The 21,621-nt window shown below is 39.5% G+C and overlaps 1 protein-coding gene across 1 annotated transcript in view; it reads right to left on the bottom strand.

Annotated features, from left to right (window-relative positions):
• Positions 1 to 12,726, bottom strand: part of CSGALNACT2 (chondroitin sulfate N-acetylgalactosaminyltransferase 2) — a 14,855-nt gene extending 2,129 nt beyond the window's left edge. Inside the window, exons 1-5 of the mRNA XM_009079446.1 lie at positions 12,069 to 12,726; positions 4,861 to 5,077; positions 4,222 to 4,323; positions 2,536 to 2,714; positions 864 to 958 (exon numbers count right to left, since the gene is read on the bottom strand). Coding sequence (XP_009077694.1) covers positions 864 to 958; positions 2,536 to 2,714; positions 4,222 to 4,323; positions 4,861 to 5,077; positions 12,069 to 12,726 — 1,251 coding nt within the window. The remainder of the gene's footprint in view (positions 1 to 863; positions 959 to 2,535; positions 2,715 to 4,221; positions 4,324 to 4,860; positions 5,078 to 12,068) is intronic.
• Between the last annotated feature and the right edge of the window lie 8,895 nt (positions 12,727 to 21,621).

Raw genomic sequence — 21,621 nt, 5'->3', positions numbered from 1 at the left:
GCAGGATCTTTGCAAACAATGTAGGGAATGAGGGTCATTATGTTTTCCTTTTATTTTAGTACAGTAGTCCTGCACTCTCTCCTTTCTCTCCTCCAAACCTGTCCATCTCACAAGTCACAGCTGCAAAACCCAATTTCATTCATGCAGTCTCTTGAAAGAGAGTCAGCTGGACACTGACCATGGCCATACCATCTTCAGGCAACAAAGACACAGAAATACAGTACTTTTCTTACTGCTGAGCCCCAAGTTATTCTTAAACCTATCCTCTTGAATGTTTGCAGGGTTTACTATTTTGACTATAAGCTTACCTAGAAGCAGTGTCTCATTCCAAAAGCAAGATGAAATTAGCAGTATAAGATCCAACGGTTCTGGCAGATGTTGGATGGCAAAAGTAAAGAAACATGCACAGAGCACAGCTGTCCAGACCACAAAAAAGCAATTGACTAAACTCACCTCGAGTTACATGACATACTTCCTACAACTACTATTTGTTAGCTAGCAAAGAGTCGATACTGAGGGGAGCTTTTCTGACTCTCATCAATTCATTGCCATGTTATGACACCATCCTCCTAAAATACTGGCTTTCCAAGCCAGAATAAGCAACAGATCAGAACTACCGACTTCATTTGATTAATAGCAATTTCATTTTTTTTAAACTAGGTAGAACTCCAAGTTTATCTAAGAATGAATTTTATACTCTTTGATAAGCTTTCTTCCAAGTGCTTTGTCCATAGCAGAGAAAAGTGTTTAGATAAACACTGCCAAAGGTCATAAGATATCCCAAACAGTCTATTCAGTCACACTTCATTTTGTTTTGCTACAAAGCACACCTAATCCTATCCAAAATAAATAATGCTGCTTACCAATTGCTGCTCCACAGGGGGTGGTATATCTTGGTTGGCATAGACAATAGCAGGATTGTAAAGGCTGAATACCACAGGATAAAAGACCTTTTTCCCTGGAAGTCAAAAGGTAATTTTTACTCACTGTGGGTACACTTTCTGAAGGCAAGAAGAAACATTCTCTTTAAGTAAAATATTACCTATTAGCCATCTAGTGAAAACAAATAAACACGAAGTCTAACTGCTAGGATTTCCCACTTAGGCAGCTCGTAATATCTTGTGCAGCAGAGCCCACAAAATTAAAAAATTAAAATATATATGTACATATTTATATATACACAGTCTACATTTATATATAGTTATACATATGTACATATAAAATATTATATCTCACAGTGTCACATTAGGTGATAGTGAAAAACCCTTGCAATAACAGTATGGAGTAAAACTAAAAAATAACCAAGTCCAAGTAACACCTTGCATTGCTTGAGTTTTACGAGTTTGCCTCTTTCTGCAAACATGTAAAAGCAGGTACATCTAGGATGTCCTGCAAGGGCAATAAACACTCTGAGCATCCTGACTATGTTGACACACCAGTTCTGTGTTTACTACAGAAGCCAGATAGGTATTTTTCAGGGATGTCTTGTATCACCAGTGCTGCAAAGGTACTGATAAGAATCCACCAGGATACTCAGTACACTGATTTGGGCATGAACAACAAACGTGTGAGAAGCATTTTCAGATCTCACTTCAAGCAAAGGTGGCAAACTGCCAGTATGAATTGTCAAGCAGTCTCTCGAACTCCTTTCCTTGTTAGAGCCCCCAGGATGCTCCTCTCCAAAATTTTTCCAACTATTTATACAACTTGTTTCATGACGTGCAGAGACGGCCAGAAATGAAAGAAAAAGCATGAAATAAAATCCAAATATCTGCTATAGAGGATTTTCTTGCCTGTTCATTATGTGAAGCAAAAGTATCTAGGCATTCCAAATTAACATTTGGAGAAAATGGTTTCTGGCTCCAACAAATTTGGAATAAGACTAAGCACTAAAAAAAGGAACCCAAGCACATGTTTGACAGGAGGAAGTCTTAAGTAGCATGCTTGATAACTCAAGAAAGCTTTATCCCTCTTGGCAGAAGCCTGGAGAAGCAAGCCTTATACAAACTTGTGAAAAAGAGTCAGAAAATTTCAGAGCTTGGGATGTAAATGTGGAGCTCACTCACTGTGGAGAGCACACTGTAGCTCTGCTGAAAAATCATTCATGTGTGATGTGTCTTGGCCAGACGTGCGAAGACATAAATCAAACTTGTTAGAGATTTCAATATAACAAAAATCATCTTCCACAGCAGAGGCCTGCACTGAGTTTTGTTATACAAATTTACATGCAGTCTAATTGTTAAAGGAATTAAACTGTCCAGCTTTGTTTTAGACAACTAAATCTTAAGAAAACATGAAAATTGTACATGTTGTACAAAAGAAACAACGTGTTTTTAAAACCAGCTACACTAAAGCAAAAGTTATTTCTCAGTCTCAATGCTACTGCCTTTTGTGCACAGAGTATGCCTCATTTTCCAAGGTGCATGGTATCGAATTAGCTCCACCATTCAAGTTAGTTTTCTGCAAGCTCAATGCAGGTCAGTTGAAGTCAAACAAAATGACAAGACTCCATTACAGCAACAGCAAAGAACATACCAGGCTCAGCATTTAAGCGACAACTGTTGAGGAACTCGGCTGTGAAATAAACATCAACATCACAGAAGAACATCAGGACCTCGCCCTTTTCCCAGGCTCTGGCACCCACATCAAGCCCTCGGCCTCGGTTAAACTCCTCATTCAGAGAGACAAGCGTGTAATTGTGAAAATCAGTTTCTCTACAAGAAAAACAGAGCCAAACTCAAAATAAATCCGTGGGGAGGGGTATTTGTAATTTTTCAGCATTTTACAGTAATTTCATTCCAGAAACCCAGTTTTCTCATCAGGATGAGAACAAAATACCTGTTCCACTTAGTTGTCTGTTCTAAGTTTAGACAATGTAAAAAATAGACCTCAGCCTTACTTCATAACTTCACTCTGTGTTTAGTCATTCAGACAGATTTAAAGGCCTATTAGCAACGGACATGAATTGAAGTGCTTTCTGGAATACAATGGCATCTAAAATTTATCCTCTCAAACTAGGAAGTCCTGACTAACAGAGCAATATGTGTCTTCACTAGTTCAAAGAGGAGAGCAAACAGAAAACTGGAGTCCTGGCATCACCAAACTCAGGAGGCAAAGGCCACCTGTGTACTGATGCCACTGTAACCCAGTCAGTTTGCCTCTCCTCACTATTTCATACCAGTAGCACACACGCCTGTACTCTTGGCAGAGGAGGGAAGAAGCACCAAAGGGAGACTGGAAATACACCCAGGGACTATCTTCAGGCAAAGTTAAGTGTCTACTTCAGAGTGCAATGCTTGAAGAGAACTGAGTGAAGACACTCAACAGCAGCACCACTAAGAAGATACAGAACCAGATACAGGCCCAGTGAGTTTGCAGCACTGAGTCTGACTCAATGCTGTGAAGAGGACATCTCACAGGGAGCAGGGCAGGCAGAAGAGAGGCCTCAGAAATGGAGGGGGCCAGCACACAGCTACCTAGGAGCCAGGGAGACTCTGCAGGACAAAGGCTCAAATTCTCTCCTCCCTTTCTAGAAGATGCCTGTGCATGCCAAGTCAACTCGCCATCACATCTTAAAAGCTGGTGACACAATAGCCTATGCCTAATGTATGTCATCAAGCAGAGCCCTGGTCAGCATTGTGAGACACTGATTATATGATAACTTGGCTTATTTTTGGCTAACAAGGGTAACAGACTCACAGCTCAGTGATAAGCACAAGAGCTCAGGTAGTGCTCCTTGGCTCCAGGGTTATGGATGCCATTACCTGTTCCATCCTTCAGAGAAAAAAACCCAACAAACAAAACTGTGCTTAAAGTTAGTTTACATCAGAGGCCTACTGAGACCACATTTCTCTCCCTTGTCCTTAAATAAAGTTGTTTCTCCAAGGAAATAACTGAAATGTACATCTCAGTTCCAAAGAACTTCAACTCTGATCAATTTGCTAGCATGACTAAATATCCACTGCAAAACTCACCCCTGTCGTTTTGTGGATTGTCTTTTTTTGGCCTATAACTTGATTTTGAGTAGTCTTAGGAGAATTTTGCAACCTAAGCTGTAAAATGCCAACCAAAAATAGCATACTGTAAATAAAGCCTACTTTTCCTAGTCACCTGTAATGGAGTATAAACTTATTATTTTTATTTTTTCACTCCTTTAAAAAAAACATTTTAAATACCAATCAATATTGTTTGTATTGACTGATGTTGGATCAACACACTTACCTAGCCACAGATTCGAGGATGGTTTTTACTTCTGATAGACCATCTTGTCCAAAATACACCACTGTGAGATGAACACGCTTATCCTGATGAATACACACATCCCTATAAGCACAAAGATAAGCTGATATTAATAACTACTTGCAATACAACAGAGACTTCAGGTACTTAAAAGCTACAGCATTAAATAGTATTAGCAGACTTAAGTATTCTGGGCTGGCATCAAATAGCTTCAAAAGAAAACAAGCAAAGATGGTTTCCCCTCTTTTTTTCCCAGCATTCCCATTTGAATCAGAAGGTTCCAATACTGTGTGTCACATTTCGACACCTTATTCTATACAAAGGAGCTCTAAAACTGATACAAATACAAAGATTATGTTCAAAATCATCTGTGCCCAGGTTCACAATGACCCGGGCACCTGGTCTAAAAGGGGATTTGCTGCAATTTGAGAATCTCTTAAATTGATTTTAGAAGTTTTTCTCCATACATTAGGTTCAATTACAAATATCCCAAGGCAGTTGCACACAATATTGGAATCATTAGTTCTGTCACTAATCAACCAGAACAGGAATTCGTTTTGAAAAGGAAACAAAATGCTGAAAATCAGTAACATCGCTCACTGTGTAATCTCATGCACCTACCTAAAGTTTTGCATAAACTGTGCAAATGCCTCAGTTCTTCCAGCAAGAGGAACAATAACGTTAATAATCGATCTAGAAATATCGACCGTTTCACTCTTCACTTTCATGAGGGGTCCAAAAGGTCGGAACAAGGTGACATGCCTGTATTCCATGCCATCCATCTTCTTATAAAACAGCTCATACTGTGTCCCCTTATCTCTTTCTGTACGATAGTAACCTGAAGAATAAGTCACACAAGTAATTTGTGAAGTCAAAGATCCCAGCAATTGTATTTCAGAAACACTGATTTTCCTAAGAACTAAAGAAGTTGGGGCAAAGCTTCTGGGTTTCTCCTAAAAACAAAAATCCACAAACCATAATCAATCACAGTCACCCTTCTAATATTTTAGATCAGACTGGAGCAACAATCCCAAATTCCAGCTCCTCCTACTTCTTAGAAACAACATGTTTTATGGTCCTAACCCAAATTCTCAGGCAGAATTCATGCTGGATCTTCCCAACAAAAAGGGAATTCAGCTATTTGCTATGGAAAAGGATGGCTGAAATCTAATATTGCCTGCTCTTAAGCCCTTCAGAAAGATTCTTTCCCTGAGCTAGTCCACAGTAAAAGCTGAGATCATCTGGCCAGCAATCAACACAACACAAGCTGTGGGCAGAACAAATGACAATAACTTGCTTGACAAAACCTGCAAAATCTGACATGGGGTATCTAAATGAAAAATTTGTGTGATAATGCTGGAATGCGTTAAAATTATTTTTGCTGCCGACCACTAGCTAGTGCTTTCTATCTGATAAAAAAATTCAGTGTTTTATTACAGCCATGGTCCTCGAAGGACATAAGCAGAAGTTTTCTGCGTGGCTGCAACACTTTGAGGAAACAACACTAATCCTCCAGAAACAGGACTATATATTTAGGGATATTTTACTCCTCATATGAAGAAAAAAATCTATCCCATTCAGAACACGGTCATTTCATTTAAGGACCATCAAGGAAGCAAGTTAAACCAACAGCCTCTCTAATTTTACATCACAAAGGAAAAGACCAAGGCTCAACTGTGGTTTTGACTGAACTAAGCTCTCAGTTGCTAATTCAGTATCTATACTAACCTAAGACTAAGAAACGATGACAAAAAATCCTCTAACAAAACTGCCCTATGTTCACCCCATAGCTGCTCTTGCCTCTCACCAGCAAGAAAAAGGTGTATTATAGAGAAAAACCACAAGCTACGTTGTGAACCAAACAGCTTCCAGTTAACTGAACACACAGACCACTGAGAAAGTTAGGAACAGCTGCATATCCCCAAGTGCGATGAACACCCTTACACCATATAACCACTGGATTTCCACTCACTTGGCTGGCCTGAGCTGCCCCTTCTCAGGCAAGCCAGCCTGCAGAGCAGCTGAAATTGTCTCCAGGCCTCCCACCCAGGAAGCAGGTGGTGGCAGGGCACAGAATAGACAAGCCATGCTGATAACACAAAGGGTTCTCTTTTGTGCTCTTTGTTGTCGCTGTCACCGGTTTTTGCAACTGAAATCAACATGGGATAAAGTATGTGAAAGGAGCAGTCCTCAAACTTAGAACAGCTTGTTTTTTTACTATTTCAGGAACTAGAAAGAAGTGATGATAAGAAATCTTCATCTCTCCTTATCCCCAGGCAAGTATTCCTCCATGTTCCACATTACCTTCTCATTCAATACAAGAAGCAAAGAAATGTGCTCACCACCTTGTCCTTTATTGCTCTATATCCCAGGCTCCCTTTACAGAGTCTTTTCCCTAAATCTACCCAATTCCCTCTGTTCCTCTGCTCCAGTCTTCATGCCCAAACCAAATCCAATTTCATTCACTAATGTTCCCTCCTTCTGCCCAACAGCCTCTCTTTTACAGTAAACTCCCTAATCTCCTCCAATACTCAGTCTGTAATCCACTCTTTCTTCTGGAGAAGATGTACACTAGCAGACCTGATATGAAATGTGGATGACAGAGGGTCTGTGGGAGAACAAGCTGGTGCCATCACACTTGAAGTTTATGGTGACCTAATCTAACCTTTCAACTGAGATGCTTTTTCGTCTTTGAACAAAGTTCTGCAATGTTCTCCTTTAGAAGACAGAAATCCACATTTACACTTTGTCAATGCGGTATAAAGTATGCAACACACTGCTCAGTTTCAAATCAGTATTAATTACAAGCACTGAAAATGGCTTTCAAACAATGAAAGTCTACATTCAGTCTACAAGCTGACTGTCAGAAGCAGCAAAAGATTGTAAATTCCTCTCAACCCTTTTCCACTCCAACCCTTTGTGCTGCATAGTCCAGCACAGTAGCTTGAAAACAGCATCTTGGTTAATGAAGCAGCTGATGTAGCAGTGCTTGCACATCATGCTCACATGTAATATTCTGCAAATACCTGTACCAGCAACCCTGTATAAATTAACATTCAGTATTCAGTACATTCTTTTCTCTAGCATCCAATACTTGTTTGCAGATAAAACTACAACTTACAACATGAGTGAAGTTTCTAAAAAGCATGTCAGCTGCCAATAACTTATCTTTAAACAAATGATAAGCTTAGATGCCAGTCTACAACAGAAGGCTGCGGTACAGAGCAAAAACTTCTAGATTAATTTTTTAAAAAATGCTGTAACTTCATAAAGAGCTTAATATACAAATCCAAATTTGAATAGTGCCTTGCCAACTTCCAATTGCTGGAATACAAGATTCCAAATTTTTGAATCTAAACATCCTACCAGTGCCACACTTCTTTCAAATAGTAAGTATGTACTCCTTGAGTTATTCTCCTTGCTGTAAGCTAACCTCTCTTGGTAATCTACTAATTTGAATACTTTTATAAGATTAAAGCTTCTACACATAGAAGTCAGAATTGAGAACAGCTAGGAAAAGAACCCACATCTGGTTTACTTCTTAGCATATTCAGGTTTTTAACACTTGGGACTGACTCATGTAATAAAACCTGCTATCTCACCTTCCAACTAGCATACACTGGCTGCCATCCAAAACACAACTCCATAAGCAAAGACATAAAAAGCACCAGAAATAATTTAACAGCTGCTATTTCTGATCCATGAAGCATTATTCCCTTCACAGAAGTTGTGCTTCTCACCAAACAAATTAAACACAGAATACTGGGGACCACTTACTAACAAAGCCAAAAAAGCTGTTCTTCCATTGCCTTGAATACTATTACTTGTTTTACAACTACCAAGAAAGTGTTTTGTGTATGGAATTTAAGATATATGTCCTATTTTTTTTGGTGTGTTATAAAAGTCTCCACTGAAGTGCCCTGGGCACTGGCCAGTTTCTGATCTTATGAAGCACACACTAAAGGGACCGTGTGCATGACAAACAGTCCACACTGTTCCATGGATGGCAAGGACTTTGGAACAGTTTTGACTTAAAGCTTCCAGCATTGTAATAAAAGATTTTAACACACCAAGGATGGGTGGGGAGTCTCCCCTTTAGATTCAGCCAGTTGCTGGGACTTGCCCCGTTCCAACTGGAAACACAGAAGCAAGAGAAATGGACCCAAACAGCAGCACTGCTAGACAGTCAGTAAGAAGACATTTGTTAGAGATTAGATAATTGATAATTAGCTTCTGAAAACATGCTAATGCTTCTGTTTTCCAAAGGTTAATTTTAAATGTCTATCCAATGGAACAGCTTTTAACCTCTTGATAAAATAAGCCAGTTACACTGATAAATGTAACCCAAAGAAACCAGTTACGCTGTTAGTGAAGTAAAGCTGTGCATGGAGGCTCCTCAATGAGTTTTTTATCACCTTTCAAGACTTAATGTCACAGGCTCCTGAAGAAAGGGAACATTGGTAATAATAGCCCAACTAAGAAAAGAAGGCAGGTAATAGTAGTAGGGGACTCAGCCTTGATGGGCACGGAAGTACTCGTCTGTTGGCCTGACCTGCTGTTGAGGGAAGTGTTGTCTCCCAGGAGCACAAATCAGAGATGTCACACAGACTGCCAAACATTGTCAAACCCAACGACTACTACCCACTATTAGTATTCCATGTGGGAGCTAGTGACATAGCCAACAGAAGCCTACAAAATATTAGGAAAGATTATGGAAGCCTGGGAGAGATGGTCAAGGACTCCGGTGCCTAAGACATCTTTACAGCCATCTGTGAGGTCCAGGGTGAGGATTGTGAGATGACCAGAAGAACCAGAAAGGTCAACAGTTGGCTGAAACAATGGTGCCAGAGTCAAGGCTTTGGGTACTCTGACCTTGGGATATAGGCAGGCAAGCTTGGTCTGACTGGGACTGATCTGGGGGTCATTGGACAAAAAAGGGGAAAAGTATCTTTCCTTGGGATGTGCAAACTTGTAGAGAGAGCTTCAAACTGGGTAATAAAAAGTAATAAAAGAGTAATAAAAAAATCAAAATCAGACTACCATGTGTATTATTGAGTAATTAAGTGTACTTTTTTCAAAAAGACAGATTCATTTCTGAAATAGAAGGCAGATTAATTTTAAATTCAAGTTACTAGTATTTATCACCTCAAGTTACTCCAATATAGGTAAATCCTAAAACACAGTAATAAATTCTTGATGCTTTTTCAAATGAAGACAGTGATATTTCACTGACTGGACATCAGAGGCAACATAAATGCTGGGAAAGAATTTCAGACACATTCAGCAGAGATTAAAAGATACTAACAGGTACAACTGTCTATAAGAAAAGAGATTCTAGACTTGAATTTAAATGGTCATCAAATTCTCTAAGGAGAGAGTACCTGAAAGTACATACCACAAAGGATTACACAGTTCAAACTCTAGTCTACTATTTCACAAGTCTAGGAAAAAAGCTGACCTAATTCCCAGAACCAAACATTTACCTACATGAAAATGTAGCCAGCTGAGGTAGGAAGCTAGAACACTTCCACAATAAAAATGCCTGTTTCTCATTTAGGTTGTGGCACAGTTTTGTGGGTAAGTTTTTGTAGATAGCTTTGAGAAAAAAATCCTGCAAGTCAGAACAAAAACAAAATCAGTTTATCTATACCGAGCATAAAACATAATGGCTATGTACTAACTAATGCAGTATCATGTTTTCTCTTTTGTCCCAGAACAAAAAAAATAATCCACACACTGAGTGGATTACACAATACTCTAGTTTTAGTCCTCAACTACTCACTGCAAAATAATCTATTACCAACTGAAGAGGATGCAAAACCTAAATTACTTGTTTTGACTCACGCCAACTTTAAAAAGCTGTTCTTCTAAATGAGCAACACTAATGCAGCAACAATTTAGACAGGATAGTTACAGGACTTCAGTACATATATCAAGTCTGCTATGAAACTTAGACCTACCAGTTTATGACAGCTTTAAGGAGCAGTATTTTCTAAACAGGAAGGCATCAGCTTCCCACCTGGGCTTCCATCAAATGGGGATGCACAAACTGACAATGGAGGTAGCATGCTAGAGCTAGGGCTGCTGGGCAAGGGACCTGTGGGTACCACTACTGTCTGGTTCCATTTCTCACACCTGTTTTGGAACAATGCAGTGGGGGAGAGAAGGGAAAGGGCTGTAATGCTCAGAAGCAGCCTTTTGTTGCTGGCTAAATCAGCCAGTAGTATTCATGCAAAAAAAACCCCACAGAAGACCCACACAACTCAACTTCTGTCTGAAAAAAAGCCACTGATAAATACAGACATCACTACGGTTAGTTGCTAACACACCCAAATACAGAATAAACCCCTTTTCTTTCCCAGTTCCTGTAACCCTGTGTTTGAAATGAATGTCTTTACAGCAAAAGGAAATGAGTTTGATTTCCAAAACCAATTATTAATATACTGGTGTGAACAGAGGTAGAAGCATGAAGTATAGTTCTAAGGTCCTAATGCCACTTGCTTTCTTGAAGGTCTGTCATTAAAGGCAGTACACTAAAAAATCAACAGTCATTTCAGTCACGGCAAAATAAAAATCCACTAGAGTGTAAGCAGTGTCTAAAAAAGGCAATGGAAAAGCAGCTGAATACTTAATGCAGACATAAAACAATAAAAGACTGCAAGAATGACTAACTCCAGACAAAATAATATGGTTTTAATTGAGAACAGTACTAACGCTGCACTGGCTGAGTTACACCGACACTGCTGAGTGGATTCCATGACTGCCCCACCTTCTGGAATGAAGAAGAGTACAGGCATCAAACTATTAAAAGCAGAGACTTTTTGCCCTACAGACCAATTACCTCATCTGAGACTGAAGGAACTGTTTATTTCAAGGCCAACGGTACCTTTCACCAGCATGCTTGCTTAATAGTGAAGACATCACTGCTGAGATCCAGAATCCCTTTTACAGTAATGGTCTTATAAAAAAAGGTCCACCTTTTGGTTATTTTATGGCAGCATGAACTGTAAATGTAAAGAAGAGGCACTAGGCCAGTTTTTGATAATATTTATCTCCCATTAGCACCAGACTGCACCTTGAAAGCTGCCACCTATGGGAATTCTCACTAATGCATCTTTTAAAGGTGTTACAAAGTGTGGAAAGCTTAACTGCTGCATTTGCTTTTATAATAATGTGTTCTGTAATTACACTTACAAGCACCAAGACAGAACTAAAAAGAGAACAAGGGAACAGTTCAAGGCTCCACAGCTTAACCGACTCATAACTAGTATACTGTGAAAGGTCTATTCAGGACGCCAAGTTCTTCAGCCAACATGACCACAACACATTAGACTACCAATGCTCTCCCTCCAATATGACTATGCCACCTCTAAGAGAGCCAAAAGCTCGAATATTAACTAAAAGTGGCATAAAGATGAGTGAAGAAAACCCCTGTAGCTTCATACTGGGTTGTTTAAGTACTCTCAAAAAAGAGAGACGAATCAATTTCTCCCTCCCACTGGAAGTCTTTCAGTTATTTAGTACCATAAGCAGTTGTGTCACACAGACTTTAGCTACAATAAATTATGAATGCCTCAGTAATTTAAGCAGACACAGCTTCCCCTGTACACTCCTTGTGGTGAACCCTTCTCCTGAACTGCATTCCTTACTCCCTACTCAAAACACAAGATAATGAAGCAGTAACAGTCATTTTTAGAAATAAAGATTCTCACTATGCAATTACTCTTCGAGACTATATTTAAGTAGGTAAAACACCTAAAACTAAAAACACCATTAAATGCCTATTGTGACATTCTGTCAATGGGCTGGAAAGCATGTAATAAACATACCTTCTATAAAATCATTTTCACTATATAGCTGCCTCTCTCCTACTCCATCATCTTCATCTTGTCCATCTTCTTCATCTGGATTATTGATAACTTCTAGGCCAGCCTCGATAACTTCCACCAATTCATCTCGTTTATCCTTTCTAACAGGTTTCTCTTCCGGATGCCGAGTGAGCCCCATCTCCAACTGGAATACTTTCATGGACGTAAAGCTTTCAAAAGGAATGACACCATATTCGCTAGGCACCTTGGCCCCCATGCTCACCTCAGCTTTGTCAATCTGAGAATGAAGAAACTCTAGGAGATCATTGGATGTTTGTTCTTTGGTGCCCTGGTAGTTCATACCATTGACCTTTGGGCTCTTTTTTTCCTGCAGGGATTTCAATTTGTCGCTCATTTCCTGAAGCTCTTGCTTTAACTGGGCAATCTGACGTTTCAGACTGGTAGCTCGGTTTTGATAATGCTCTTCTTGTTCCTGCAAGAGAGCTTGATAGTATTCTTTACCCATGTTTTCGCCTACGACACCAGGTAGAGATCCATTACCATCTGTTTGTGGAGCACACTCGAGCAAATACATGAGCAAGACTAAACTGAATAGTAAAGCAAGGCCCACCAACAGCCAACGAGTCCTGGCTTGAATTACTAAGCCTCTTCTGGGCATTTTCAGATTATTTCTGTTTCCAGTCCTAAAAGATGACTTATCTGCTCATACTTTCCAGGGACATCACCCCAGACTTCAAATCTGAGAGAAAGTGTGACTGTAGTATCTACTACAACTTCTGATAACATAGCTGATGAGCAGTTTTCAACCTTTGCCTTAATCAGGTGTCATTGCAGTGATGTAAATCTGAAGTTCCTGTGTCATCCATAGCCATCAACTGTAAGTCTGGTTGATGCCATACAATTTGTGCAGGGTTTCCTACACCAAAATAAAAAAACCTGCAGAGGGGGAAGAAGATGTAAGACGCCAGCAAGGAGTCATATTTCCATCTCCTAATTCAGCCCTAGTTAAAGAGGTTTAGCCTATTCAAAGTTCTGTGAGAAAAGTCTGCAAAAGTAATTTTGTAAGCTTTGAATAGACAGCAGTTTTTTCCCCCCCACTATGTGAGAGAGCAGTATACAGCTTAGTAACACTAATTTTCATTGGCTAGTCTTGCTTTTCCTCTGGCACTTGAGTATTTTATTCCAGTTCCCCTCCTTTCCTTGGAATCTGTGGTTTGAGTCAGTCAAATGAAGACAGAACCTAAAATTAAAAGAAAGGAGTATATTAGAACCGCAAAGCAGCCAGTCATTTAGAAAACATGAACAAAGGTGTAACACATGGATGCAAAGAACTGGTGGTAGAAGAGGTAAGAACAGGAGAAAAAGAAAACATTACTTCTTTCCTTTGCATTACCCATCAGCAATTCCCTTTGACATAGTGTCTGGAAAATAGTAATATGTATAGTCTAATGAAATACATTTGTCACACAGCTAGCTAAAGCAGTAAAAGTTCTTCTAGTCACATCAACTTTTATTTGTTTTAACTCCCCCATTCCTTCTTGGGTTTTTTTTTTTGTTTCCCTTGGGTTTTTTTGTTTTCCTCTGTAGGAAGAAAAAAAAATTCAATGACAAACCCCATGCCCTTCCTACTCCTCTAATCTAAAGAAAAAAATCCAATAAAAACTCCAAGACCTATTTTGAAGCAGCAGAAGCTTGCAATTTCATTTGTTCTTACTTCAGGTAAATATCTTTCAGGGTATAACTATTCATTCATAAATAAAGTATTGGAGATTTAAATATCCAAGTTTACAGAAACAGCAGAATTATCCATTATCAGAAACATCAGATTATCCACTTACTAACATTTTCATCTTTTGATTTGGTTAGGCTAGTGTGAAGAGACATTGACCATTTACATGTGTCACCCTCTTACACCACTGACTAAGCCAGCCTGGAAGAAAAGACCAGGGAAGAAGACCACAGTTACACAAGAGGGGGATACCAAAAATCCAATGGCAGCCAAACATTTTATGAGCCTCTTCAAAGACAGCATAAAAATCTAAGAAGTAGGCTCAATTCGTGTTAGTCCACTTTCTAACATCAAGAAAAGACTTTCATTTAAAATTTGGCCCTAGAAAATAACTCAAGCTCATAATTATTTATCCAGGAATGTATTAGCTCTACATCCATTTCAACTGTGTTATGCAATTATGGTTTGGGAGAAGCTATGGGACTTTCAGTTTAGTTTTAGTATGCTTATTAAACTAGAAAAAAAAATTGCCCACTCCAATACTCCTTATATATGGCTTGGACAGACTGATATCTAGCACTGCCAGCAGTCACAAAGCTCTTCTGCCACTGATCTTGCACACAAATCAGGGGGCCATGATGCAGTCCACGATGTTTACACTCCATGTGTTTACAATAAACACTCTGCAATGAGTCTCTCCGGATATGTCTTTGTGACATTTCTCCCTTCCCATTCAGCTTTCAGCACCAGGGATACTGCTTTACTGAGAAACCTTACCATGTGGTATCGTAATATTCAGCATCCTCATTTGCAAGAAAGCTCCAATTACAAGGCCTGAAAGGTTAAGTGGTTTATTCATAGCACCAACTGCAATGGCTTCGATAGTTGACCCTACGTTTGCAGGCAGGTCATGCACACTAAGTTTGGCAAGAGCTGCACACGTTGGGGGTGTCCAGCTGATGTCTACAGAACTGCTTGAAGCAGGTTTTAGTACTTCTAGTGCTAACGTCCCTGTTAATGAATAATTTAGACACATTATGTAGAAATTCTTAATACAGCAGCTTAAAGGCAGTAGTAATCCAAAACTGAAGCTTTTTTAGCTCGTGGAATGTTACTGGAGACTTTGACACAAAGTAAGTAATGCTTTTGTTAGCTCAATTCTAGATAACATCGAGTCCAAATAAGACAGAAGTTAGTCACTCATCATCACACAAACACAACATTATATAAATGTAAGTTAAATGCTTATAGAGTGACCAACACCAGATGTATCCTCAGACTACTGACTGGTTTCCAGATGTGGTGAATCAAGGGAGACAGAAGAAAAAACAATCTACAAGATAAACCCAGTTCACAGAAATTACATAAAATCTTCCCAAGCTTTCTTTAGCACAAAGTTGCCTATATGATGTTTTTTCACATTTCTTACTGAGTTCTTGTTCTGTTAGACTGTAAGAGTTGAAGCCACAATTAACAGTATAAAGAACCATAAATTCTTTAAACCTCAATAAATGCTAGACTGAACTAAACCACTCCATGCAGAAGCTGGCACATCTTGCATCAGTCAGGGCATATTGAAAAATGATCAAGCTACCTGACTTGCATAAAATAACAATCAATCAAGTCCCAACTACTTTAATAATTGTTAACCAATAAAATAGACAACCCTGAAGTTAGGACATTAGTCTACTGGTCCTTTGTATTAAATTCCTGCTCTACCACCAATAAACTGTCCTGTGTTCAACTTTGATGAGTCACTAAGCCTCTTTAGGTCTCATTCATGCCTTGGAAGCAAGTGACAAGAGATATCCTGATGTGATGTCAAGAGGACACAATGTACCAGGAGATTAAGATTCCCTTAGAGAATAGTAGGGGACAATGAGAGAATAACTGTGTTCTTCATAACTTTCATAACTGTGGTCAAACATACATCATCATGGTAAGCATGGATTAAGAAAGTCAACACGTCTCCACAGGGACTTGCCACTGGCACTGCATCCCCAACAGAAGAACAAAAGACTATGAATATCAGCAGATTTCTGAGCCTTCCCATTGGCACTTTACCTATTTACACTAGAAGGCTGTTTGGTGGAGCAATGCCTTAAGAGGTGCCTGGGGAAAACATACAATAAGCTGTTTCTAAAGCAATGGGAACAACATGGTGGGCTGTGAACAGCTCAGTGGTCCTTTTCCTTCTAGGTTCTAATTATCTCTTCATTAGCTGATATACATTATCTAGTGGGTTTGTGACAATTATTTAAAAGCCAGCCTTTTTACACATAGATAGGCATTGCTTATTTATGTTTGACCACTTTTGTGCAACACGATAAAGAACAGGCATTTTTTTCCACTAGCTTCCCCGTGGCCTTTAAAGGCAAGGAATGTTTGTATAACCAGTTATGTTAAACATTAAAATTTTAAATTCCACATGGAGAGCTGAATGGGTAATTTAGTTTGCTAAAGCAGTGGGGACTGAGCCAGTTTGGATATATCTTTTCTTTTCAGTATTACTTCTGCTGAGAAGAGCCATCATAAAGGAGTCAGACACAGACTTCATCTTGGATACTTCAAGGAGTGACAGAAGCCAGTAAGACTCTTCACTCTTAACCCATCAGAAAAGAAGGGTTTATGAGCATTCTATCTCACTATCTTCTCTTTTCAGAAAATGGGCTGGGTTTGCATATTTACAACCTAAATTTGAGAAGAATTGCATCTGGCACAGCACCGTCTTAGGAATTCCAGTAACTGCTCCCAGGCTGTAGAATATGATTACAAGAGAAAGCAGGCTGTGAAACCCCAGAATGAGCAAAAGCACATGGGATCCCAAGAATCACAATGGGGAAATTCATTGTGTTACATGGTACATTGTGAAGTTCATAAAAAAATACAAGATTATCTGGAAATAAGTAATCACGCAGAAGCCCCTGGAACCAGCATTTTAGTGCTTGAAAATTTAGTTCCAAATCTTTAAATTGTACATGCTGATATTTCACTTTATTTCAATTCTTCAGAACAAGTCAATTTGCAGTAGTCCCTGTTGATCTCCAAAGAACAAGATATCTGAGGCTTATACAATGCTTATAAAGATCTGCAAGTTCTCCAGAAGCAACTGGTTGTTAATTCTTTCTGCATTTCCAGAGCCTTATGTATATTCAGCTATGGAAATGTTTCTGTTCCTTACAAAAGAGCTCATTGATTCTCTAAGCACAAGGGAATAGAGCAGCATGCTAATTGAAAATGCTTTTAATGTCTTTTTATTATATTAGCATTCTGGTTTGGTTCCTTGTTGAAAAGGATGAGCACATCTTTCTAAAGAGGGGAAACATTCACACTTAGAGCAGTGACCTAATTCAGTATGCACTTGGCCTCATGCCACACTGTACGGACACTGCTCATGTGAGCATGTTTTACTTTAGACATGTCCTTTGCATTCAGCATGCCCTAGATGGCCACTGTTTAGCTGCTTATGAAATTCCATCTGATAGCTATTTTATTGTTCATAATTTCACCCTGACGCCACAGATATTCACTGTCTTAAGCCTCCTCCACACACATCCTTCTCGGCCGACCTCATCCCTTGAATATCCCCTTCTTATTTTTAAGAGTGTCACTGGAAACAGAATAGCTTGTCAATGTTAGAGAAACACTGGGCACACAGTTATTTTCTCCCTTGCTGAAACCAACACAAAGCAAGTTGGGTGTCTGCTGCTGCAGATAATCTTTGCATAAACCTCAGAGTGAGAAACCTCAAACCATCCCTTAAGTATGCAGAAACACATCATCCCTCCTCAGACAGTCTGCTGAGGTATAGCCTCAGATGTGACAAATAAATTAGTTCAGGGTTTTATTATGCAGTTTTATTTGAATGAGTACCGAAGTCAGATTTCTCAGCTGCTGGGAAGAAAAGCAAAGAGAAAAAAATCCACAAGAAGAATTAAGGGGCAAAGTTCTCACTTTGCACAGGAACTTCTCCTTAGTCTAGAATGTCACCTGTACTAGACTGACTGTAAAAAACATCCTTTTTATCACAACTATGTTATCTGATTTGCTTTCAACTACAGTTCTGCCTCCCAAGCACACAACCACACACACACACACACTGCTGGACAGGAGAGAAGCTGAAAGCCACTATCAATTTATGGAAAGATGACCTACATCCAATAAAACCAGCAGGAAAGTAAAATTAATAACGAAGTATTTTAGACCTTACCAATTTCTATCCCTATATCCCAGTATCCCTATTCTGAGGGATTTGAAAGTTGTGCTTATACATATTGCAACCACTGCCCACAGTAAATCAATCTCATCAAGCACACAGATCAGCTTATGCTCTAAACTTAAAAAAAGGTAAAAATAACACATTGTTCCAATTCATCACAACATGACATTTTAGTTGGTAAGCACTGAAACTTCAGCTTTGCTACTCACATTACCCGACTGACATTAAGGTGCCACTTCCAGCTACCTCTTATGACTTTCATTAACTTCCTCATCTTCTCCTCTGTACTTTCCCAGTACTCCCATCCTATGGCACACTACCTTGGCATGCTCACTTAGACAATACTGTATAGGACCAAACCTGTAAGAGCACACACCAGCACTCCTCAAAAGATCAGAGCAGTTTATGCAGAAAGTTATTTTTCCAGACACTGCTGATCTAAACCAGAAGCCAAAAGAGTTAAAACCCAAAACAATGAGACATCTGCCTTTGGAGACTAGGTGACAGAATCAGCTCTCCATCAGACCTAACCCAACCCCTAAGTCTGTGATCCTTAATTCTTAGAAGCTTATCAGCTCCACTTAGTCGATGAATATGAAAAACGATTGCATTCAGCACAGGTTTGTCAGTCACACAGCAGACTCCAAGCAGTATCAGACAGCTGTCTCTGTCACTGCAGACAGCCTCACCTGGCTGCTCATCAGCTAACTACCCTGGGGTACTGCTGAGGGGCAATTGAGCACTGCTCCTATCCACTCAGCTTTTCTGTCTCCCTTCCTCTGCTTTCTTTGTTAGAAACTCACAGTGGCAAACACTGCCAAAGCAAGAGTCCCACAGAGGGGCACAGGGACAATGCTGACTGATCACTGAGCATCTTACTTCATTTGAAATTAAGGACATGGGGAAAAACCCACTGCACAGTGATGAACTGTAGACATTATGAACAGCCTGTGATGAATGTGCTCAAGTATATCTGCAATAGGTAACTTCAGACATTTTTTAGGTCCTAAATGTGAAGGAAAAAAATTCATGCCTTTGGCACAAGGACCATAATAATACAGTACACCAGGAACAAGTAGTTCAGGCATGAGAACTGTAGGGGAAAGTTTCTTCAGTGATGGGTGCAACAATCATAGGATTTATTACTCAAAAAAGAATATTCCCCATGCCAATGGTTTATTTTACAAAAAAACAACACTGGTTTTGCCAGCAGAAATGCTGTGCTCCAAAATAAAATAAAGACTAAACCTCCACGAGTTTCCACTGTCACATTAGAGACTCTAGTACCCAGGGAAGATATACAGCGTTTCTTACCTCCCTTGTTTCATGCAATGGATCAACTTACTGTCGACACTAGAGAGATATTTAATCAATAACAAATCCTGCCTTTTCCCAGGCAGATTCCCAGGCAGATTCCCAGGCAGATTCAGATCCTGGAAATTAATTACAATTTTTCTGGAGATGCAACTGAAGTGGCACACTTCATACTAACCTTGAAAACATAGAAACTTAAGAAGAGTAGGGTTTCATTTTTTGTGTTCAATCATCCTAAAAATGACATCTACCTAAGCTTAGCCTATGAAGAACAATCAAGCAGGTCTCACTCTTTACAGCTTTCCCAGATCCTCTCTGGAAATTTTCTGCCTCAGTTTCAAGTTCTCTGGCCTGTGTTTTTACAATAGCAATGCAGGCCACCAGGGCTGTGCAAAGCACCACATACCCCTTCCCCACTGCACATACGTGACCAAGAGATAAATCAACATGCCAAGCTGAGAGAATAGGAAATAATATAGGGTTTATTGTTTCTGTTCTCAGAGAGAACAAGCAGAGGGTCATATCCAACAACCTAGAAATGGTGCCATGACAGTCCCCGGAAAAAGCAGCGATGCTGCAAACCTCAAATGAAAGAGACAAACTGTACTGAAACAGTTTAAACTCAATTCTGTCATGATCTACCGTGAAATAACAAGGGAAACAATGACCTTTTGCTGCAGCAGTTTCATCTCCTATACATCAGAGAAGCAAGTTATCACTTGCCTTGGCATTTGTTGTACCTAAACAAAACCAAATCCATTACACAGTTAAGTGGACAAATGAAAGAACAGCATTATTAGCATTATTTACTTTATATCTAATCCAAAGTAAGCAATGAGCTTATGAATAGGAGCCCTTCTGTGGCTTCAGTGAAGCCAGAGCAAGTCCATTTGTCTAGAAACTTCTGAAATAAAATTCAAACTTGAAACCTGACCAGCTACACCTTAACAATGCTGGTCAGTATTATCCCATTTCAGATAAGGTCAGGATATAAGTCAACTCACAGTTGCTTTATTCTTTTTATGAAGACATCTGCTTGGCAAGGAAGAAGCTAGGTAAAATGTCCTAGGCAGGACCAGCTGAAGGAGCTTTATTAGCTTGCTTGTTTTAACATTGTTGGATTGCTATCCTGTAAGACTCACTACCTTCAGCTTCCATAAAACAAATAACTTTTCTACTTTACACACCTTTTCCTATAGTTTATATGATTTAGCTCGTGGGTTTCTGCACTGCTGTAGGCACTATTCCTCTTTTTAAATTTGGCAAGAAAACCACAAACTCCAAACATAGAGAAGCATGTCTTTTTCAACTTATTCAAAAGGAATTAAAGTAACAGCAGCACTATATGACTACACTTAGTGTGTCTACCCTATTGGTTGCTAAAGTTCAACCTAGAAACAGGAACAGAAATAAAAGCAGCTATCTTAGTACAATTATCAGAGAAGCTCTTTCTCTTGGTATTCCTAACATCTTGTAAGTAATGTTGCTTTTCACATTAGGCAAGAACTCAAGCTAGTTTTACTACATACTTTGTAAACTCTTCTTAAAAATACAGTCTTCATGAGGGACTGAATAAAATATACAGGCAACTAACACGGCAACAAGGTTGGTTCCCAGTCCAGGACACACCACCTGAGCAACTGTACCCAACTGGTGGACTCAGGCCAGTTCACTGAAGGCTGGCAGAACCTCTGAACAGCATGTGCAATGCTGCACACCCAATCAAGGGCAACAGGACTGCTGGGAAGGATGGCTTAAGCAAAACTAAATCACAGTTCTCACAGCAGCTTTAGCTTATCTTCAAGGAAGCACAGTAGTCTCTAGTAAAGTACATGCCGTGAAATGTTTATACTCCTGTCTGTATGACAGAAAACAGCTGCAGCAAGAACCAGAAATTAACTTATGATGCCCAGCAATCTTCAAAAAGGTAATGTTGTAGGAGGGGTTTTGTGCACAGGAGAACATCCTGCTTTGGAATGACAGAAAAAACCTGTTACACTTGGAGAGCATCATCTTGAATCAAAGTCAACAAGGAAAGGTGAAGTACTCTTTAGACACACTGAGTGTCTAAACAACTTTAAAGGGCCCAGCTAAGTATTTCCCCCATACAAATGAACATGCCTCAGCAAATGCAATAGAACAGTAAAAGGGAATTAGTGATCTGAGCTCAGGTGCACAGCATTTGCACAGCATACCTACACTTTGACTGATGCCATGTTCTATTCATTAAAAACAAACATTGAGAATGACTGGAATAGTCCATTGAAGAATGGTAGCAGGGAAAACCAAAG

The sequence above is a fragment of the Acanthisitta chloris genome, unplaced genomic scaffold (assembly GCF_000695815.1).
Source record: "Acanthisitta chloris isolate BGI_N310 unplaced genomic scaffold, ASM69581v1 scaffold29577, whole genome shotgun sequence".
In the NCBI taxonomy this organism is placed as follows: domain Eukaryota; kingdom Metazoa; phylum Chordata; class Aves; order Passeriformes; family Acanthisittidae; genus Acanthisitta; species Acanthisitta chloris.
This window is presented reverse-complemented; position numbering and strand designations above follow the sequence as displayed.